Source organism: Drosophila takahashii, chromosome X (genome assembly GCF_030179915.1).
Source record: "Drosophila takahashii strain IR98-3 E-12201 chromosome X, DtakHiC1v2, whole genome shotgun sequence".
Classification (NCBI taxonomy): domain Eukaryota; kingdom Metazoa; phylum Arthropoda; class Insecta; order Diptera; family Drosophilidae; genus Drosophila; species Drosophila takahashii.
In genome coordinates this window covers 11,579,444-11,600,382 of record NC_091683.1, presented here as the reverse complement: position 1 = coordinate 11,600,382, position 20,939 = coordinate 11,579,444, and the positions used below count along the sequence as shown (strand labels likewise).

At 47.4% G+C, this 20,939-nt stretch overlaps 6 protein-coding genes across 8 annotated transcripts; 2 read left to right on the top strand and 4 right to left on the bottom strand.

Moving 5' to 3' along the window:
* Positions 1-36: 36 nt before the first annotated feature.
* On the top strand, positions 37-2,587 carry fs(1)K10 (female sterile (1) K10). Its single transcript, XM_017140265.3, has 2 exons — positions 37-1,369; positions 2,085-2,587. The coding sequence occupies exons 1-2, from the start codon at positions 167-169 to the stop codon at positions 2,178-2,180; spliced, it is 1,299 nt and encodes a 432-aa protein (XP_016995754.2). The 5' UTR covers positions 37-166; the 3' UTR covers positions 2,181-2,587.
* A 1,155-nt stretch (positions 2,588-3,742) lies between these two features.
* On the top strand, positions 3,743-5,438 carry Or2a (Odorant receptor 2a). The gene is made up of 2 exons (XM_017140266.3): positions 3,743-4,940; positions 4,996-5,438. Exons 1-2 carry the CDS (start codon positions 3,801-3,803, stop codon positions 5,044-5,046), a joined length of 1,191 nt encoding a protein of 396 aa, XP_016995755.2. The 5' UTR covers positions 3,743-3,800; the 3' UTR covers positions 5,047-5,438.
* A 225-nt stretch (positions 5,439-5,663) lies between these two features.
* crn (pre-mRNA splicing factor crn) lies at positions 5,664-8,019 on the bottom strand. Its single transcript, XM_017140264.3, has 2 exons — positions 7,873-8,019; positions 5,664-7,801 (listed from the first exon to the last, which is right to left on the bottom strand). Exons 1-2 carry the CDS (start codon positions 7,906-7,908, stop codon positions 5,747-5,749), a joined length of 2,091 nt encoding a protein of 696 aa, XP_016995753.2. The 5' UTR covers positions 7,909-8,019; the 3' UTR covers positions 5,664-5,746.
* Positions 8,020-8,266: 247 nt separating this feature from the next.
* Positions 8,267-10,527, bottom strand: LOC108056467 (alpha-tocopherol transfer protein-like). The gene is made up of 6 exons (XM_017140267.3): positions 10,006-10,527; positions 9,319-9,478; positions 9,172-9,253; positions 8,808-9,110; positions 8,590-8,726; positions 8,267-8,531 (listed from the first exon to the last, which is right to left on the bottom strand). The coding sequence occupies exons 1-6, from the start codon at positions 10,163-10,165 to the stop codon at positions 8,450-8,452; spliced, it is 924 nt and encodes a 307-aa protein (XP_016995756.2). The 5' UTR covers positions 10,166-10,527; the 3' UTR covers positions 8,267-8,449.
* Positions 10,528-10,773: 246 nt separating this feature from the next.
* On the bottom strand, positions 10,774-12,606 carry LOC108056468 (alpha-tocopherol transfer protein-like). Its single transcript, XM_017140269.3, has 6 exons — positions 12,294-12,606; positions 11,883-12,042; positions 11,750-11,831; positions 11,358-11,690; positions 11,166-11,302; positions 10,774-11,104 (listed from the first exon to the last, which is right to left on the bottom strand). Exons 1-6 carry the CDS (start codon positions 12,421-12,423, stop codon positions 11,035-11,037), a joined length of 912 nt encoding a protein of 303 aa, XP_016995758.2. The 5' UTR covers positions 12,424-12,606; the 3' UTR covers positions 10,774-11,034.
* Positions 12,607-12,696: 90 nt separating this feature from the next.
* On the bottom strand, positions 12,697-19,261 carry LOC108056462 (protein unc-93 homolog A). 3 transcript variants are annotated; one of them, XR_011419583.1, is made up of 5 exons: positions 19,005-19,261; positions 18,487-18,870; positions 14,565-15,903; positions 12,916-14,261; positions 12,697-12,856 (listed from the first exon to the last, which is right to left on the bottom strand). XR_011419583.1 is itself a non-coding variant. In XM_017140262.3 (4 exons), exons 1-4 carry the CDS (start codon positions 19,149-19,151, stop codon positions 13,900-13,902), a joined length of 2,232 nt encoding a protein of 743 aa, XP_016995751.2. In that variant the 5' UTR covers positions 19,152-19,261; the 3' UTR covers positions 12,697-13,899. The 3 variants fall into 3 exon arrangements, 2 of the variants coding, with proteins under 2 accessions (XP_016995751.2, XP_016995752.2); XM_017140262.3 differs by having other exon boundaries at positions 12,697-14,261; XM_017140263.3 differs by having other exon boundaries at positions 12,697-14,261; positions 14,565-15,900.
* Positions 19,262-20,939: the final 1,678 nt, after the last annotated feature.

Below are 20,939 nucleotides of genomic sequence, written 5' to 3'. Positions count from 1 at the left end.
CCACAATCGCTGTCATCGCCAGCGACTATCGCTACTACAGTGTAATCGGTTTGACGGCACTGGAATCGGATCGTTTTTTCTATTGAGTTATTTTTTCTTTAGCATAATAAGTGTGTAATTAGTCCTTTGCCGTTCTGTTTCCTTGGATCCTGACCCGCCCCCCGCAATGGTGTCCAAGAACCAATTCCAGCCGAACCGGGCCATGCAGATGCAGTCGCAGCAGCAGCAGCAGCACCCGCAGCAAATGCAGCAGCAGCAGCAGTATCCGCAACAGCAGCAGCAGCAGCATCCGCAACAGCAGCGCAACAGCCAGAACAGCAACATCAATAATCCCCGGGCAGCGGCAGCTCCCTACAGGAAACCCTTCCGTCCGGGAGGGAATGGCAATGGAAATGGGAATGGAAACGGAAATGGGAATGGAAATGGAAACGGGAGCAACAACCAGATGATGTTCTCCTCCAGCCAGATGCCCAGCGATCCCCTCTACATAGACTTCAACAGTCCGGCGCCGGGAAACCAAAAGCAGAACCAGGGCGACGGCCTGAAGAAGAAGCCCATGAAGGGCATCAAGCAGCAGCAGCAGCAGTATCCTAATCCCAATCCCGGCCAGCAGCAGCAGCAGCAGCCCTTCAACAACCAGATGAATGGAGGCGGCAACGACTGGCAGCGCTTTCCGGGCAACCCGAATCCCAACCTGAATCGCGGCGGCTTCAATGGATTTCAGCGCGGACCGCCGCCGAACCGACCGCCTGGACGGCACATGATGGGTCCGCCCATGGGTCCGCCCATGGGTCCCATGGGCCCGTGCGGACCACGTGGACCCATGGGTCCCGGAGGACCCTACCCGCAGATGCCTTTCCAGCCGCCGATGCCGGGGATGCGGGGTCCGGGGCCCATGGGACCCATGGGCGGGCCACCGCCGCCACCGCACTTCATGCGACGCAATGGACCCGGTCCTGGTCCGGGTGGTCCCATGATGGGTGGCCCACCGCCCATGCACATGATGGGCCCACGGATGCCGCCGCGCGGCATGCCACCCGGTGGACCACCCTTCGGCGGGCCAATGAGCATGAACGGCGGCCGGATCACGAAGCCCAATCCCAAGCTGATCAAGCAGGCGCTGAAGGGAAAGAGCAGCATCAAGACGCTGAAGAACCTGATCAACCAGTACCCCATCGACAAGCCCTGGGTGACGGACGAGATCCGCAGCGAGCACGACAAGAAGGTGGATATCGAGAACCGGCTGAAGGGCCACAAGGATGACGAACTCTTTGGCCAGTACAAGGGACAGCGCGACAAGTTTGTGGGTCTCTACGAGGCGGCACGGGAGGAGTATCTCAAGCAGGAGGCGGCCAGCGTGAAGGCCAAGGTGAGCATATAGAGCATTCCCCGAGTCAGTCCCTTAAAAACTCCTTGAATAGGTGTCCCATCCAGGGTTGCACATCGATTACACGCTCGAACTGCAATCGATTTGCAACCCTGATCCGCAAACCCCAAATCCCCAAGAGCCCCGCCCCTTTGATGCGTACGCCAGGTAGGAGGAAAAGCCGCAACCTGCTGCACTGCATCCCTTTAGCCCGGAGTCCTGAAGCAGCAGGTTCCGACCCTTCGGTTCCCTTGGCACCACAGTAAATCCGCAAAAGAGAACATCTGTTTGTATATATAGATTGCATTTACAAAGTATTACCTTCTAAAATTTAAAGATAAAATGCATACATGGCTTCCACTTTGTATTACCTTTTTTATAAACTATTATTTATTTTTATACTTCCCAAGTGGCAGCCATTAAATGCACTCTTAGTATCTGAATATCCTTAATTGATCTATAAATATTAAATATTCTTTCTTAAACGAGCCTCAGTATTCCAATATATTACATTCTAAACCGCCAATAATTATAGTCCAACTTCTAAAACTGAGGAAGTTGAACCATTTTTAATATATATTTGATTTGACCAAGGCTATTTTGCGGGTTTCCTTGAGAAATTCGCAAAATGCACTTGAAAACAGATCTGAGAGCTCTACTTACACTATCGAAAAATCGCTTTTGAAACACGTTGGCAATACTCGTATTTCTTTTGCAGGATGCCAAGTCAGACAAAGACAAAAACGCAATTTCAAATCAGAGCGCCGCCCCTCAGGCCGAAGGCGCTAAAGACGAAACAATTCCAAATCCCTAGGCAGCCAATGCAACCGAAACCCAATACCGAATCAAATCGAATCAAACCGAATCAAGATCAGGTCGACTCACAGAACAGAACAGAAAATTAAACTAAAGCTAAAACTAAAACTAAAACTCAAACTAGACCGTAAAGCAAAGAGAGCAATTTAAAACTAAAGCTAAAACTAAAACTAAAACAGAGAAAAGCGAGCAAGAGCAAGAGTCTGACAATTGGAGACGTATTGAACTCAAGACCCCGACTCGATATCGGATATACACGGCCTGCTTTTGTCACACGATGCTTTTGCGACTGAGAACTGAGCTTAATAACGATAATATTGAAACAGAATCCAAACTGAAACCCAGCGATGATCATGCGGGAAAAAGTCTAATGATAAAGATGAAGATTACGATAATGAATAATAACGAATCACTTGTCTAACGATGATTGTTAATTGTGACCGTAACGTAAAGTAGAGTATTGAAATGTAACCGTAACGTAACAGTTTCCTTATTCGAAAAACCACTTTTCAACTTCAATTCTAAGCTGCAGCAATATCGATTATTTGTACACATTATTATAAACCCCTAGCCACATATATATATATATATTGCGATATATATTATTAATATTTCTTATTCGCTGCCCGGGTGCTTGATACATTATTACAACATTATTGGATCGGATCGGAGAGACCGGAGATTCCAAGCACCCGGGCAAAAATCACTCTGTAAGCCTTGGATTACACAACTTGATTGTATTTTTAAATTAATTCTTAAAAACTACAAATTAAGATCACTCTGTGAACGTGTTCTCGATGGTGTGCATCTACGGATTTGTTTTTGTGTTCTTTTCCCGACCCCTGACCTTTGACCCCGCACCCCTCTTCCCCTCGCTCCCTACCGATAGTAGATTAATAGTGCTCTAGATTTTGGGGATCCGAAAGCACCTGACAAGTAACCTCAAAGTAGCCAGAACATAATTGTAGGGCCCATTGTATAAACTCTAAAATAGCACCCGTTTTCAAACCTTGGATTTGAGAAACTTGGTTAAAGTTAACGCTCACTTTAAAGTTTAAACCCATCGATGGCCGTTAGAGTAGCACCGATTTCCATACAAAACAAATCAGTTAACAGCAAACCCTCAATTAGCAATAACTTGACGTGAGAAGAGTAATTCTAAGGCACAATTTATTAACCTCCGGTTAGGTTAACCTCCTAATTGGAGTTAAAGTAGCGGCGTTCATGTAATCAGCGAGGAGAAGCACTTAACCCTCAGGTAGCTAAATGACGAAGTGAAATAGGGGATTATTAAGACTAAATAGTTTAAAACAAGGCACTTTGACCTCGCTTGTCGGGTGTTTTGGGGCCGTAACCGTTAGTTGATACAAACACACACAACCCCCACTCCCCATTTCCCAGCCAGAATGAAGAATACTGCAGAATAAAGAGAGAGATTTCCAACAAAAACAAATGGCCCGGTGAAAACTTTTTTTCTGGGGGATCATTACCTGGGCCAATGGTTACGTTTCCCAGCCACTTAGCCAAAAAGTTGGCTCAATAATGGCGCAATCACAGGTAATCACAGGAGTATAAATACCAAGGGACACTTTGGCTTGGGTCAAAAGTAAACTAGATCATGGAGGAACCCAAACTGGACACCCACAGTGCTGTCTACTACCACTGGCGCGTCTGGGAGCTCACTGGGCTGATGCGTCCCAGGGGGATTAGCCGATGGGCCTACCGACTGTACTCCGTAACGATCAATCTGGTGGTCACCCTGCTGTTTCCCCTGAGCCTCCTGGCCAGGCTCTTGTTCACCACCAATCTGGCCGGAATTTGCGAGAATCTGACCATCACCATCACGGATATCGTGGCCAATTTGAAGTTTGCGAACGTGTATCTGGTGCGGTCGCAGCTCTACGAGATTAGGTCGCTCCTGCGCCGGATGGATGACCGGGCCAGGCGGGTGGGCGATCCCGAGGAGCTGGCCGCCCTGCGCAGGGAGGTGGACATTGCCCAGGGCAGCTTCCGCACCTTCGGCTGGATTTTTGTCTTCGGCACTACTTTGAGCTGCATTAGGGTAATCATTCGGCCGGATCGGGAGCTCCTGTACCCGGCCTGGTTCGGCCTGGACTGGATGCACTCGACCAGGAACTATGTGCTCATCAATATCTACCAGTTGTTCGGCCTGGCCGTGCAGGCCATCCAGAACTGTGCGAGTGACTCGTATCCGCCGGCCTTTCTCTGCCTGCTCACGGGTCACATGCGTGCTTTGGAGTTAAGGGTGCGTCGGATTGGGTACAGGGATGCCAGGGATAGGGAGCACTTTCCGGGGGACTACGAGGTGTGGCAGGAGCAGAGCTACGAGCAGCTAATCGAGTGCATCCGCGACCTGAGGCGGGTCCATCGGCTGAGGAGGATCATCCAGCGCATCCTGGCGGTGCCCTGCATGGCCCAGTTCGCCTGCTCCGCCGCCGTCCAGTGCACCGTGGCCATGCACTTCCTCTACATGGCCGACGACCACGATCTCACCGCCATGATCATCTCGATCGTCTTCTTCACGGCCGTTACTCTCGAGGTCTTTGTCATCTGCTTCTTTGGGGATCGGATGCGGACGCAGAGCGAGGCGCTGTGCGATGCCTTCTACGCCTGCAACTGGGTGGACCAGCTGCCCAAGTTCAAGCGGGAATTGCTCTTCACGCTGGCCAGGACCCAGCGTCCTTCGCTCATCTTCGCCGGGAACTACATCGCCCTCTCGCTGGAGACCTTCGAGCAGGTAATACTTTACATTATTATTATTATATATAGTTGATGGATGTGCTTGATTCCAGGTCATGAGGTTCACCTACTCCGCTTTCACGCTTTTGCTGAGGGCCAAGTAAGCCGAGATGGATGATATAAAGTGTGGGATGGGACTTACAGAACCCTCGGAAAATTATAATAGGGTCTTAGACTCAAATGCAGGGACCGAAAATAACAGTTATTTTATTATTTTTAATCGAAACCACTAAAAATTTGAGAAAAAAATCGTAAAGCCAATTTAATAGGCCACAATTCATATTCGCAATGACCTAAAAATTTGTAACTTTTTTAAAATTGGTCATGAAGTAACTCTTATATCAGACTTTTAAAATACATGAATTCTTTAAAACAACGACACCGCGAATTCTTTAGGGCAAGAGGAACAAATATTGACCATCGTAACAAAAATTGTTTGTCTATTTTTTTGCTAACCAATTGAACGAATCATCAACACAATGAGACCGCGAATTCTTAAGGGCAAAAGGAAGCAATGCTTGATTTAAAGTAAAACTTATAACTGTTACGGTCCCTGCTCAAATGTTCAATATACTAGAGTGCTAGAATGATGTAGAAATTACAATACTATAACTTTAAAATAAATATCTTCACACTTTTAGACATGTTATTAGCACACTGTTCAAAAAAATAGTAAAAACGTTACTAAAATAAAATGCGATTTTAAAATGTCATCCTGGTCTTATTTAATTGGTTTATTCCTTGTGATTTTGGGGTGGCCTTCGCGAAAAGACTTCAATGCGAAATGGAATAGCTACTTTCGGGTCAATCCCCGCCAGCCGTCGTCTCGGACTGGCCAGGATCAGCGGCAGGTACTGGAACAGGTTCTTCCTCCTCCGTGACGTCCTTCTGCTTCTTCCACATCTTGGCGGCGGCCAGCAGCTTGAGATTGGGCCGCGCCATCTCGTCCTCGGGGAAGATGTAGTCGAAGACCTCCTCCCAGCCCTCCTCGACGCCCTCGTCGGAGACGATCTTCTGCCGTTTCTTGATGCGCCGCGGCATCTTGTCCATCACCCGCTGCAGGGCCACCGCATCGGCGGCGTCGCGCTCGAAGTCGCGCCAAGCCTCGAGCAGCAGCACCCGCGACTCCTTGTCGCCCAGCTGGCGCAGCATCTCGTTGGCCCGCTCGTAAATCCGCCTCGCCAGTCGCACGTTCAGCTCGGCATCCTGCCCGCTGTCGCCGTGGCTCAGGCCCATCTCGAACTTGGCGAACGACATCCAGACCTTCACGTGCTGCGTGCGCTCCAGCAGGCGCTCGTACAGCTGCCGGGCCAGCTCCGTTTCGCCCAGGGCCACCTCGAAGTCAATGTACGCCTTCCACAGCAGCTCGGGCATATCCAGACGCGACTGCTGCACGGCCAGCTCGAAAATGGCCCTGGCACGCTCCGTGTCGCCGAGGAGGTTCTCCAGCTCGGCGAACTTCATCCAGGTGACGCAGTTCTCGGGCCCAAACTCCAGGAACTTCTCGTACAGCAGGCGGCAGCGCTCGAACTCGCGCAGCTGGATCTCCAGATCGATGTAGCCCCGGAAGAGCTTGTCCCGCGGACACATGCCGATGGCCAAACCGAGGGCCTTGCGTGCCCGCTGCAGCTCCTTGCAGCGGATCTCGAACTGAGCGTAGAGCAGCCACAGCTTGCTGAAGGTGAACTGCTTGTGCGGTATCAGCTCCAGGCAGGTCTTGTATATCTGTCGCGTGCGCTCGGCATCCTCGGCCTCCAGTTCCTCATACAAAGCGTAGTTGATCCACAGATAGATGTAGCGACGCCAAAAGTTCTTCTCATTTGCCGGCGGCACATTCGAGATGGCCCGTTCGTAGGTCTCGCGGATCTGATCGCGCTCGCCCTCCGCCTCGATCAGGCGCAGATAGTCGAACCAGGCGTCGTAGTTCGTCGGATTGGCGGCCACCTCCTGCTCGTACTGGTACTTGCGCTTGGACACGATCACATCCTCGATGCCCGCCCGGTCGCCGTACTTCTTCTCGTGTATCGTGTAGGCCTTGAACAGCTCCTGGGTGCGCTCCTTGGCCAGGTGGTCCAGCGCGTACTTGTAGATGATGCGCGCCCGGTCGTGCTCCTTCTGGCCCTCCTCGAAGCGGGCAAAGGCGATGAACAGCCGCTCCTCGATGTACTCGTCGCCGAAGAACTCCACCGCCCGTTCAAACACTCGCCGCGAGCCATGGATAAACCCATGCGACTCCTCGAAGCGGGCGAACTTGATCCAGTTCTTGACGTCCGGATGCACGTAGACGAACCGCTCGTAGACCTCGCGCGCCCGGTCGATCTCCTTGTAGCGCAGCTCAAAGTTAACATAGGTTTGCCACGCCTGCTCTTCCGGCTGCCACTCCATCCAGCGTTCGAACACCTGGCGCGCCCCGGCCACGTTCTCCAGCATCTCCTCCATGTAGGTGTACTTGTACCAGAACTGGTTGACGCGCGGCATAATGGTCACCGCCCGATCCCACAGATTGCGCGCATGGTTGACCTGCTTGTTCTTCATCTCCATTTCGGCGTACTTCAGCCAGAGCGTGACGTTGCGGTGCTCGTTGTCCAGCGCCCGCTCCCAGATGGAGCGCGCCCGCTGGATCTCCTGCTGCTGCTCCTCCCACTGGGCGTACTTGATCCAGTGGCTGACCACCATGCGGTTCTTGCGCAGATTGTCCTCGAAGGTCTTGCGCTTGCGCTGCTGGTAGTCGGCCAGCTCGGCGGGATCGGAGATCTTCTGCTTCGGCGGCGGCGGCAGGATCTCCAGGTCGCGCTCCTTGGCCTCCCGGAGCAGCTGCTCCGCCGTGATCTGCACCTCCGCCGGCGCCTTGTTCTTCACCTGGTTGAGTTTCGGGATTGGAATTGCAATTGGATTAGGGGGTTTACCATGATGCGGACGTTCGCACTCACCTTGGCCACCTTGGGCATCTTCTGGGGCCGCTCCATGGCTGAAGTCTGTTGTGCTTGCTCCTCGAACTAACTAGTAAATCACTAAATTAACTTAGATCGCAAAAATAAATAATGCCACCAATAATGTGTTGCGATAACGATTGGCGTGCTCCGATAGTTTCGTCGCCTATCGTGTTTCCACTGCCTCGCATTACACTTTTTGCAAGTGTGAAATATGCGTTTCCCTAAAAAGTAGCTAAAATTTTGAACATATTTCTTAGCCAAAAGTTATTAAATATAATATTTATATATCTCCCAAAATAAATACTTTGAGCTATTTCAGATCGAGACTAAAAAATAAGTAACGTTTATATTTTTTTCCATTTCCATGACCATTTTCAAAATACAAATTAACTTAAATAATTACAATATGAGCTTTATTTAAGAGACGAAATGCCACAGGAACCATTTACATACACAGGCACATATATTAAGTCTATCCTGGGTGCCACAGAAATTGAACTGTACATCAATACTAATTCCAACTGTTTCACAACGGTACGAAAAAAAAAATACCAGGCGATTATGCCCTCGTCGATCATTTGAAAAATCTCCACGAGCTGCCGTTACGCTTCTCCGGTTTCTCCACCACCCAGTGCCTGGGGTCCATCAGATAGTCGCTATAAAAAGGCAATGGGGCGTTACTAACTGGACCTGACTTGCAGATAGTAAACCCACCGATGCTCAACCAAGGCCTTTTGGGTCTGGGTCCGCAGTGTCTCCAAGGAACCGGCATCTCCGCCGTATTCCTCGGGCAGCATCTTCCGCGGCACAAACTCATACAAGGTTTCCACGCTCACCGTGTGAAAGCGGATCTGAAAAATAGAAAATAATTGTAGCGATATCAGAAAAAAATTTAATTTTAAATGACATCAGGGTTCCCTAACAAAGCTTACCAGCTTGAAGACCTCTTCGCTGATGAAGGGCTTCACCACGCTGACGATGCGATCCAAGTACGATGGACAGTTGATCATGTGGATGGCGCGCAGGCGCACGGGATATGCCAGCTGGAGGAACTTGATGTAGGCGCGCAGCGTGCTGATCGTCAGTCGCGAAATGTGCCGCATTGTAGTGCCCTTCATGTCGAAAATCTGCACCTCTCCTTCGGATAAAATCTCCGGGTTCTCGGGATCGTCCGGCATCGCAAAACGACAATCGCTGACCATGAAGAAGGCGCGCGTGTCCTCCGTGTGATGCATCTGCGGATGGGATTTGGAACTGGAGGAAAGGATTCCAAACCACAGTCGAAGTATCACTCACCTTGGTGGCCTCAAACTCCCGGAAACAGTACAGCGACACCTTGCATTTGTCCGGCGTTAAGCCCGGTAGCGGTAGAATGTCCCTAAAATAGGTAGAACAAATTATAAATATATTCTATATCATATATACGAAAATATAGACACTCACGCGTAGTCAAAGGTGCGCTTGCTGTCCGCGTCCAGAGGATCTCTCTTGATAAACAGGTGCGGATGTCGGTTGCGCAGGGCATAGTTGACCTCTATGAGATTCTGGGTCTCCACCAAGTCCCCAAACATGCACTGGTAAAAACGCCGGAGCAGCAAGGGTTCTGTAAAAATACATAAGGATATTATAGTTAATGCAGTTAAATTTACCTACACACAAAAAAAAACATGTTTCCGTAAAATCGATGCAAAACACATATCGTTTTGACATTTACAATTAAAATTGATCTTAAGTAATGTAAAATCGATCTACGTTTTATATCGATTTTTTTTTTTGGTTTAAGTGAACGGAAAACGGAACAATATGGAACTGATATTCTTTCATATCAATTTTTCCATAACAAAATGGTATGATTTCATATCAATATGGTACAAAATTATATGTTCGGAAATATCACTTTGATATTAAACTTTAAACTTTTTACGGCAAGTTGGACTTAGGGTGGCTTGACTGTATCGTCTTTTGTTTATAGACACTGCATTGCAGTGACGTAAGGCGGCGAGTGGGGCGGCCTACTAACGACCTCATTAGCGGGAGTTTCGGATGGGTGTTTTGGGTGGGCAGTGGGGGGTCTTAGCTCGCAGAACGGATGTGAGATTCCCTCATGGCCCAGCTGGGCCCTTCGCTTACCAATCTCCTTGGGCAGCTTGTCATTTTGCTGGAACCACTCGAGCAGGTCCTTCAAATCGCGTTCTCGTTTCCGTTGCAGCTGTTCCGCCGTACCGCTTTCCCGCTGCAGTTGTTCCGCCGTACCGCTCGCCTCCGTCTCTTTCCCACTTGTGCGGCTCATTGGTGCTTTGGCCTATCGATTGCCTTGCCTCTCTGTTCTCTCGCACCAGGTGTTCCTATCGGCTATCGGACGCAGCTATCGCTTTCGAATCGCTTTCGAAAATCACTCTTTCGAATCGCTTTTGAAACCGTTGAACCGCCGGACTTGAGGCCTGGCAAACAACTGACTCTGCCACTCGCATCGATTTCGCTCATCGATTTAGTTTTTGAATATTCAATGCTATTGCGTCTGCGATTAAAAACACGTAATTTCATAATTGCTTTTGGGCCGTCGTTTGGCCGACGCTTAATAGTGCCTAAATACGTTCCGTCCCAGCTTCTGGATCTGCCTAATCACCTGGTCGTGTGCCGCATCCAAATTCCGTAGTCAGAAATGACACAAGTTTAGCTTCATTTGAAAAATAAAGAAAAGGGGTCTTTTCACTCGTGAGCAATGGCTTTAAAAATATTGCCAAAAACGTTACTTTCTAATTCTAGATAAAAAATAAATATTATTGTGTGTTTAAAAAAAAAAATCTTTTTGTGCCAGGAATTACTTTTTTACTTACAAAAAGAAAACAGTCCATTAAAAAGTCAAGCCACGTTTGGGTGTAATAAAATCTCATAAAATGCAATTAATATAATTTATTGGTATATCAAGTATATTGCCCACATTGCTGCTTACAAATCGACAGTAGCCCCTTTTTTTAATAGTAAATAGAAAAAAAATGGTACTTAACCTAAATGCTAAGAATATAATAAAATCTGCAATTATTTAGAAATTCTTCATTAAGGGCAGCTTCACACTTGGGAACCCTTTTGGCAAGGCGCGCTTTTTTTTGGATCACATTTGAAAATATATCACGTGGAAGTTATCAGAAGATCGGAGGATCAGAACCACGACCAGCGACTCTTGCTTTGGGATGCCACTTTCCAGTAACGCTCATCGCTCAGGTAGGCACTATATCAAGATAAAAACAAGGTATCAATGGGCCTTTCTAGCCAAGATATTCGTAACTTACCTTTTGTCCTTGATAGACTGAACGCCTCGGGCCTTGAGTTCCGCTATGGAACCAGCCTTTCCACCATACTCCTCCGGCAACATGTCCCGGGGCACTTCCTTATAGAGGCTCTCCAGGCCCTCGGTGTGGTACTTGATCTGCAGATCGATTTCATTAGAAAGAGTAAAAAATAAGGGATAAATTAAGTGTTACCATATTGCGAACCTCTTCCCTCAGGAAGGGGGACATCATCGAGATGAGCCTGTCCAGATACGAGGGGCAGTTGATGACATGCATGGCCTGCAAACGGGAGGGATAGGCCTCCTGCAGGAACTTCATGTAGATGCGCAACACGAAAATCGAGACGTAGGCCAGGTGGCGTATAGTATAGCCCTCGATATCCACGATCTGAACATCGCCTTGCGCAATATCCGCTTCGTCCAGTACGTAATCCTCTCCGGTTCCGTTTTTCCGCTCCACATCCGGCATAGTGAATCTCGCATCGCTCATCATAAAGAAGATTTTGGTCTCTTCCACGGAGTTTCGCTATGAAAATAGGGAGTTTACTTATGGAATGAAAATAATTTCGAAGGTAGAATACCCACCGTTTGTGGATCCAGATCGGCCATCCGGAAGAAGAGCAGCTTGTTGCCCTGGGGCGTAACTCCGGGTAAAATCAGAAGGTCCCTGAAAGGGGGAATATATTATATGCTATTAAGTACTGTATCCTTAACTTACGAAACCCTCAGGCCCTTGGCCGTCATCTCATCCTCCATATTGCGATCCATAAACAGATGGGGATGCTTATTCCGCATACTATAGTTGAGTTCCACCAGAGATTTGGTACGTTTCACATCGAACGCCATGCACTTGAGGAATCGTAGCATAACTATTGGTTCTAAGGGGGAGAAGAAAGTATAGAAAATTATAAAAACCCTAAATAATCCAAGGAATATTATGTTAGATACTCTCTCTATATCTCTAGAGATACTTGACCTTTGCCACTGTCCAGTTACAAGGTTAATGGATCGTAAACCATATCAGGTTATTGCGCGCCCATTAATTCTGTCTCGCACTCGACTGGTTATCAATTGAAGCGAAACCCGAAAGCCATTTGGGCTCCATTCTCCCGGTTTGGTGGCTACTTACCGATCTTTTCGGGCAGATTGGGGTTGCCCTCGAACCAGGCGACCAGCTCCGCCAGCTTGTCGCTCCATTCGGCGGATGGGGATGTTGGCTTGTAGGCGGAGTCCCTATCTTTATCCGTATCCTTATCCATGGGCACCAACGGACGCGTCTCTCTGGGGCCGCAAAAAGGCACTAACTAAGCAAATAACTTAGCTAAGTACACCAATTGATAAAGCTAACAAGCTCATAGAATATATGGTCATTGTTCACGCTCCGATCGGCGAGAGAAAAAGCTTCAGGCCAAAAGCTTTAGACCCAAACCGCACAAATGAATCCAGTTGTTTGTAATTAAACCATAAGACCCGAGACGTTTTAATTGCTTCAGTGCTAAGTAGAACCCAAGTCGAACCGAAACCACAATACACTTGTTTTGGATTCTTTATTAGATCTGGAGATGGACACCTACAATATACAATACACATCCAATACACGTAGAACTCGATCTTATCGTTTTTTCGACTTTGCGTCTCCCCGGTTTAACACGTTTGCGATTCGCTTTATTCAATATTCAGATGGAACCGCCGCTAAGAAAAAAATATATAGTATGTCTATGTGTATATATAGTATATGGCTAGCAACATACTAGTAATACTTAGCCCGATGCATGAAATCGCCAACGGTCACAAAATGGTTACTCTCAAAATTCTCAAAATGTTAACATTGTTGTTTTTAGACCTTAGACCTTAGGATTTCACCTTGTTATCATAACAGTTAGCCTTAGCTGCAGCTAGCTTTATCTGAATCTGAATCTGAATCTGAATTGGAATCTGAATCGGGATGGGTATGCCGTATACCTATGGTTAGGTGAAAGTGGAGGGTCTCGAAACCTATATAACGCACATAACACCGATAAAACACATACATAACATACACAACATTATTTCTGGACCGGATCGGATCGGTTCGGTTTGGGAATTGCAAATTGGAGTTCGAACTTCGAAGGTAATATTAGTTTGCTTTGCGAAACACACACAAAAACCCTCTTTGGTCAAAATACATATGTAGATACAGCAATTGATATCGTATCGTCTCAGATCGGATATACTCGTACATAGATAACGTTCTACATGCTACATTACATGCTTATTGTGGCTCATAAAGCTCTTCTCCCTCTCTCTTTCTCTCGCTCTCTCGCTCTCTCTATTTGATAGATAAGTTATAGACATGGAACAACATTACTGGCACTGGCAAATGCTACGAATTGAGAATGCACCCATTTAGAGAGAAGGAAACCCCCCGCACATGGGTATAGATCGATCTTATGAACTAGTCTTAACCTCTAGGCCCGCGGACAGAAGTCCAGAGATACCTATACCGTATCCCTGTCCGTATCCCTGTCCGCATCCCTCGACTTCTGGCCGCAGAACTTGTAGTGTAGCCTGCGTCGCTTGACTTGGGTCTCTCGTTCTCGTTCTTGTTCAATACTGACGGGTTGCGATTGGAGGAGATCTGGCCGCGGATATGACACCGTGTCCGTATCGGTGTCCGTATCGGGAACATGTCACATGGTGTGCGTCCGGGCCACGACATCCCGTCGCAGGCGTCGGGACTAGCTGAAGATGCTGCGTCATAAGCTGACCAGCGTGGCCTTGCGCTGCGCCTCCAATCGGATCTCCAGGGTGGCGTAGGGCGGCACACTGATCACCAGGAGCACCACCAGCGCAATGATCTTCATCGACTCGCAGAGGAAGCCGTGCCCGGCGAAGGTCAGCCCGAGTCCGAGGAACCGGAGGGCCAGCAGAGGGGCCTGGACCTCGGTCACATGGCCGGCATGGTTGAGGGTCACCAGCGAGAGCAGCAGCGTCTCCCACATCCCATTGCAGGCGCCCCACGAGGCGGCGATCACGTAGAACAGGGCGCTGTCGTCGCTCGAGGGCTTCCAGCTGGACAGGGCCAACAGCAGGCAGGAATGAAAGAAGAAGCCGGCCACTAGGAGAGGGGAAATGTATCACAATTGTACATATATACTATACAATTTTCTTATAAAGATCATTATGGGATGGGAATTATTTTTATCTGAAAGCTTGGCAAAAATAATAATTTGTGGGTATTTTTATTTATTTTTTACCCCACGTAATTTAATATTATAAATTAAATAAACAAAAAAAAATAGCATCGCCATATCTTCGCTTCTATCAAATGGATTTTTTCTTTAAATGGTGTGATAGTGTCATAAAAATTAGATATCATTTTGATATCACTCATATATGATATAGCTTAGTAATCACTCACATATCACGACGATCCGCTTGACGTGCCGCAGCAGCATGCTCAGGGTGCAGGAAACGATGAGCTGCATGAGACCCATTCCGATCAGGGCGCCCGCAATCATTCCAATGCCCAGGGAGCAGGTGACGAAGGCCCGCAGGAAGTCGCCCAGCATGTAGGCCTGTTCGGTGCCCACGAAATAGGCCAGCGGACCGGCGAAGAGCAGCGTGTCCGTGATGCTCACATCCCGCAGGCGTTCCGGTCGCGAGGAGCCCGTGGCCTGGACCTTGTCCAGCAGTATCACCAGCGACAGGACCAAGGACATCACCGCGAAGAGAACATAAAGCCAGAGAAGCGACTGCCCAGCCACCCGCGGCTCGCTCTCGATGAATCCCGCGTAAATGGAGCTGGGTATGGAGCTGCCATTGGCCCAGCCGCCGGCCAAAAGGGATTGCACCCGCAGCGGGCACATGTCCGCCCCGCAGATCCGGTCCCCGTGCTCGTTCCTATTGTAGAAGTCCCTCAGCTGCGGCGGCCAGCTCTCGTTGCCGTAGTAGACCAGGCCGGAGCAATCGCCCGTGAAGTCGCCATCGCTGCAGGCCAGCAGAATGGAGGCGAGCAGGGCTCCCGCGATGAGTCCCAGGTCCTGCGAGACCCGGAACCATCTGGCCAACCGCCTCACCTTCTGATCCCGATTGCAGAACATCTTGTGCTCCTCGTGCAGCACATCCACGGCCGCCTGCGACTGCTGCGATTCGCAGGAGCAGCTCAGCTTGCCGCCAAAGTGGACAATCAGGGCCGCCTTACAGCCTGCCGATCCGCTCAAGGTCACCCCCAGCAGCAGGTAGGCCGGCAGCAGGGTGTAAATGGAGGCGTACAGGTGCGACAGGAGGAAGAGCACCACCGCCAGATAGTTGGCCACCAGGAGCGGCCCGCAGCCGTAGCGCTTCATCAGCCGAATGCTGGGCAGGCTCATGCCGGCGGCCACCAGGAAGAGGGCGCTCAGGAGCAGCGATCCGATCTCGGGGCCCAGCGGCAGCCACTGCTCGCGGTGGTGCCAGACCGCATTGGAGCCCTGCAGCGCCATCACCGGCAGCAGGACGCAGTTCATCAGGCCGTGGGCGAGGCTCAGGCAGCTGAACTGGCGCCACACCTTCTGGCGCACATGGGCCGGCACCTTGTGGCGGCAGTTCCGGTTGTTCAGCGTGATCAGGCGCCGGATGGAGGTGGCCCCGATGGAGCTGTTGATCGACTCCCGGCGACGCGAGGCCGCCAGGGCAGCCTGCACCTGGTACGAGGACACCGGGTTGATGCGGTGCGAACGGGTCGAAATGGGCGACGGCGAGTATGTGGCCAGGTGCTGCTGAAAAGAGATATATTATATATGGAAATTACTATGGGGTTCTGGGTAGTACACCCAAAAAAAATGTATATCGATTTTACATTATTTAAAATCAATTTTAATTTGATATGCGGCCAGGTAAATTTGAACTGGTCGAAAAGAGTATTTCATGTAAAAACGATATGTGTTATTTGCTTTTTTTGTGCGTAGTTAAATACGTAAGGGGTGGCATCCTCTACCAGGAATCAACTTAATGACCTCGAGGAGAAGTCACAGCTTCCAGGAATCAACAGGGATTCAGGGATTAAATCAGGATAATGGCGCTGCAGCCAGCAACCTTGGGCTTTCAAGGGAACGGGAATAGCAAAGGGAAATGCCAGCCAGGTTCCACTTAATTACTTGTTGTGCAACTGGGAAAGATAATCCATTTGCAAGCTCTGACATCTGCCCATTAACCACCCATCCACTGACCACCACAGACCACCTCCCTTGTCGACATTGAGCCGCAAGATGGTCAAGTGTCCAAGGCAAAAAAGTGAGCTGCACTCTGATTCTATTAATAAGTGACAAGTGCCCTTGGCAGCACACAGGGAAAAAATATGATGAATTTCAAAACAATATTCTTTATAGTTTCAACTATATGTCCTATGAAATGCCTATCCACACAAAAATAATTCGTTTTTTACCGCAGCAATGGAAATATTGATCCAAATATGGATTGTCATACCTTTCTGAACTCGTTATTAAATTTCCTTTCGATTGGCATTTAAACCTAGACATTTTATTCGTTTTTAATTTTTCGAAAAAAATCATGCCCCCTTATAAAAAAATTTAAAATTGACGAAAATTTTATTTTTCCAAAATTACACGGAAAGTTTTATGGATTTATAGCAAATTTTGTTATCTGTTCAAAACAGTATGAATTTTTGGTGTAGGACCATTTTTGGCCAAGTTACAGCAAAAAAACCAAAAGAAAAAATTCCAATTTTTTTCAAAAACTGAAATCGCGAATTTCCAAAAAAAAACCAAACCCGTTTTTTCGCTAAAACGTTGCAGTTTTTTTGCTATAACAAAGCAAATACTGATCCAAAGTATGGATTGTCATACCTTTCTGAACTCGTTATTAAATTTCCTAACGATTGGCATTTAAACCTTGACAATTTATTCATTTTTAATTTTTCGCAAAAAATCATGGGGTACCCCCTTATAAAAAAATTAAAAATTGGCGAAAATTTTATTTTTCCAAAATGACACGGAAAGTTTTATGGATTTATAGCAAATTTTGTTATCTGTTCAAAACAGTATGAATTTTTGGTGTAGGACCATTTTTGGCCAAGTTACAGCAAAAAAACCAAAAGAAAAAATTCCAATTTTTGTCAAAAATTGAAATCGCGAATTTCCAAAAAAAAACCAAACCCGTTTTTTCGCTAAAACGTTGCAGTTTTTTCGCTATAACAAAGCAAATACTGATTCAAAGTATGGATTGTCATACCTTTCTGAACTCGTTATTAAATTTCCTAACGATTGGCATTTAAACCTTGACAATTTATTCATTTTTAATTTTTCACAAAAAATCATGGGGTACCCCCTCATAAAAAAATTAAAAATTGGCGAAAATTTTATTTTTCCAAAATGACACGGAAAGTTTTATGGATTTATAGCAAATTTTGTTATCTGTTCAAAACAGTATGAATTTTTGGTGTATGACCATTTTTGGCCAAGTTACAGCAAAAAAACCAAAAGAAAAAATTCCAATTTTTGTCAAAAACTGAAATCGCGAATTTCCAAAAAAAAACCAAACCCGTTTTTTCGCTAAAACGTTGCAGTTTTTTCGCTATAACAAAGCAAATACTGATTCAAAGTATGGATTGTCATACCTTTCTGAACTCGTTATTAAATTTCCTAACGATTGGCATTTAAACCTTGACAATTTATTCATTTTTAATTTTTCGCAAAAAATCATGGGGTACCCCCTTATAAAAAAATTAAAAATTGGCGAAAATTTTATTTTTCCAAAATGACACGGAAAGTTTTATGGATTTATAGCAAATTTTGTTATCTGTTCAAAACAGTATGAATTTTTGGTGTAGGACCATTTGTGGCCAAGTTACAGCAAAAAAACCAAAAGAAAAAATTCCAATTTTTGTCAAAAACTGAAATCGCGAATTTCCAAAAAAAAACCAAACCCGTTTTTTCGCTAAAACGTTGCAGTTTTTTCGCTATAACAAAGCAAATACTGATTCAAAGTATGGATTGTCATACCTTTCTGAACTCGTTATTAAATTTCCTAACGATTGGCATTTAAACCTTGACAATTTATTTATTTTTAATTTTTCGAAAAAAATCATCATTTATTTTTCCAAAATCACACGGAAAGTTTTATGGATTTATTGCAAATTTTGTTATCTGTTCAAAACAGTATGTAGTTTTAGTGCAGGACCATTTTTGGTCAAGTTACAGAAAAAAAACCAAAAAAAAAAATTCAATTTTTTACCAAAAATCCAGATCCCAATTTTCTACTGAGCAGCCCGATTTGAAAAAATCGGTTGACCGTCATCTATCTGATATTTATACATCTTTTGTTCTATTTGATTTTCTACTCACCTCCATCATCTGCTCGTCCCAGACGTTCTGGGCTCCTCCAGAGCTGCGCGTGCGGAGCACTCGGTGCCTGGTGGTCAGCGAATGGCGGTGCTGATGGTGCTGGTGGTGCTGATGCTGGTGCTGATGGTGGTGCGAGTGTGGGGCATACTTCTTGCCCAGGCCCAGCAAAGCAAAGCCACCGCTGGCCACCGGAGCACCCGAACTGGTGGCCAGCCCAGATCCTGTGCCCAGCCCTGGGGTCTGCGACTTTCCGGCATTCGTTCCATTGCCACTGGGCAGCTCTCCGTTTCCGGCGGCTGTTCCTCCTCCGGCTGCATTGAGGCTCAGGGATCCTCCTCCGCCGATCCCCAGGCCAGCCATTATGTAAGCATTATACGAGGATTGCTGAGGGGGTGATACAAGGTATATAATCCCTATTTAACTTAGCTAAAGACTATTCTTCTGTGATCATAGCTTTAATTAGGCTTTACTGTAATTATCGATTTGATCGACAGTTTAGTTATCGATAGCCAACTTACCTTGCGCTGCTGAGCGAAAGCAGAGAGTCGCTCCCGCTCCCGACTGGTGTCGCGGGCCCGCTGCTCCAGCAAAAGTTCGTACTCCCGGCGCTTCTCCCGCTTGCGCTCCGCCTCCTCCAGCTCGTGAAGATTCGGCAGACTGCCCATTTCCGGCGATTATTGCCAAACTATCGAAACTTATCGCAATGGAGTTATGTGGATTTGGATTTGGTTTTGACTGTGGATTTTGATTCTAATTCTGGGGCCGCTGCGATTCCACAATTGGCATCGCTCCAAAGGGGCGAACTCATGCTGCTCCTCCGCTGACATCCACATCCCATTCCAATCCGGTCTCAAGTTATTGTCCTTGCTGCGTGGGCGGGTTCATTGTCCGCCGCCGTCGCCCTGCCACGCCCCCCGCTGAATCCGTTGATATATGTATATACGATATATGGTTAAGAATATGTTGCAATGCAAATACAGTTGCGATGCAGCGGAATGCCTGCAAAGTGGAGACAGGAAATGAAAAAGTCCTGGGGTATCGAATGAGGTGTCGCCATCTATCGGTAGCTTGTTCAGTTGTCACCTGCAGCTGAAAACTGTCACCCAAACACACACACGCACACATCCGCTGGGCGCACATGCATTGCATACCTATGTGGGCCATGGGGCTAGACGCACACATACATTACGTTACCGTTACCGTTACCCACGACATTCTGGCACATTCCCACTGGCACTTGAGGTCGAAACAATAGTTGTCATAACGGAAATACACTACTTTATTCTTCTGAGAAGCACTTAGCTTTTTTTTTAAGAGATTATAATAATGAATACTCCTTTTAAAATTTCCAGCTAACCCCTTTTAAAACCGCTTAACCCAAAATTCCAGCTAACTGACTTGGTCAGCTGCAGGCCTTTGATGGCCATTTAGTTCACCTTGGGCCTAATCCGCTTATGCCAATTACCCGGAGCTGCTATTATTACAGCCGCGAGTGTAGCTCCCATGGCCAAAGGAATTTCGCACACACTCACACAAAATCATCAGGTGTGTCCATTTTGAGTTATCTACACATGTGCAGGCAAAGAGCCCCAGGGTCAGGTATTCCGGAGCGGCGAAGTGGGCGTATATCCAAGTATATATCCCAGGTCAGGACGAGATCGGGGGTCCTTGGAGGAGGGACACAGGGCCCGAAGACAATGGCACACCAGTTTGCAGCTCATAATCAACTCATAAACAGACTTGCCACTACCACCCAAAGCACCCCGAACACCTCAAACACCCCAAAGCACCCTAAACACCTCACACCCACGACACAAACTCCGATTGAGGCGCAGTTTTGGGCCCACGCCCCTAGGGGGTAGAAAAAAGGTGGAACGGGGGGTGGTGGGAGATAAGAAATGCAAAGAGGACCGATGAAAAACGTATATGAATATTTTAAAAACCAAACAAAGACAGAAGCACAGTAGAGCACCCACATTAACCAGCACACCCACTCACAAGGTTCTCTTCAAAAAAAAAACTGTAAAAAACATCCATACATATTCCCAGGCAGAAACCAAGCTCACAAAAAATAAACCTCTTTAATTACTTGCAAGTTTTCGGAGAACTTATATGCACTTCTTTCGTTTCGGATCGGGTCGAAAAAAAAAACTGTTTGTAAACCTCTAAGCAAGCCAGCACTTTTAGCCTTTCAACACAGCACAAAAACACCGCCGCACGCGAACTGCTCCAGAAACACACTGAAAAGCTGGCAGGGATTACGGGCTGGCGATTCTGAGTCCGCTGCTGAAATTGTTGTCATCTCGGGCCTTCGACAGCATCTCGCATCTCGCATCCCTGACATGCGCACTGGTCCCCCTGAAAACGAAAGCCCCCAGACGAGTGGGGAATTTGGGGAGGGGTTGGCTGCACCGCCACAAAAACGATACCATGCGATATTACCATCTTCGGAA

Bases quoted from the DNA above. Each gene is read 5' to 3' on its own strand.
- Or2a (XM_017140266.3), top strand. From the start codon at position 3,801: ATGGAGGAACCCAAACTGGACACCCACAGTGCTGTCTACTACCACTGG. The intron at 4,941-4,995 runs GTAATACTTTAC...GCTTGATTCCAG, and splicing joins CGCTGGAGACCTTCGAGCAG to GTCATGAGGTTCACCTACTC.
- crn (XM_017140264.3), bottom strand. From the start codon at position 7,908: ATGGAGCGGCCCCAGAAGATGCCCAAGGTGGCCAAG. The intron at 7,802-7,872 runs GTGAGTGCGAAC...AAACTCAACCAG, and splicing joins AGATGCCCAAGGTGGCCAAG to GTGAAGAACAAGGCGCCGGC.
- LOC108056467 (XM_017140267.3), bottom strand. From the start codon at position 10,165: ATGAGCCGCACAAGTGGGAAAGAGACGGAGGCGAGCGGTACGGCGGAA. The intron at 9,254-9,318 runs GTGAGTGTCTAT...TACCTATTTTAG, and splicing joins AAGCGCACCTTTGACTACGC to GGACATTCTACCGCTACCGG. The intron at 8,727-8,807 runs GTAAGCTTTGTT...TCTATTTTTCAG, and splicing joins GCGAAGAGGTCTTCAAGCTG to ATCCGCTTTCACACGGTGAG.
- LOC108056468 (XM_017140269.3), bottom strand. From the start codon at position 12,423: ATGGATAAGGATACGGATAAAGATAGGGACTCCGCCTACAAGCCAACA. The intron at 11,832-11,882 runs GTAAGTTAAGGA...TCCCCCTTTCAG, and splicing joins GCCAAGGGCCTGAGGGTTTC to GGACCTTCTGATTTTACCCG. The intron at 11,303-11,357 runs GTAACACTTAAT...ATCGATCTGCAG, and splicing joins GGGAAGAGGTTCGCAATATG to ATCAAGTACCACACCGAGGG.
- LOC108056462 (XM_017140262.3), bottom strand. From the start codon at position 19,151: ATGGGCAGTCTGCCGAATCTTCACGAGCTGGAGGAGGCGGAGCGCAAG. The intron at 15,904-18,486 runs GTGAGTAGAAAA...ATCTCTTTTCAG, and splicing joins GGGACGAGCAGATGATGGAG to CAGCACCTGGCCACATACTC. The intron at 14,262-14,564 runs GTGAGTGATTAC...CCCCTCTCCTAG, and splicing joins CAAGCGGATCGTCGTGATAT to TGGCCGGCTTCTTCTTTCAT.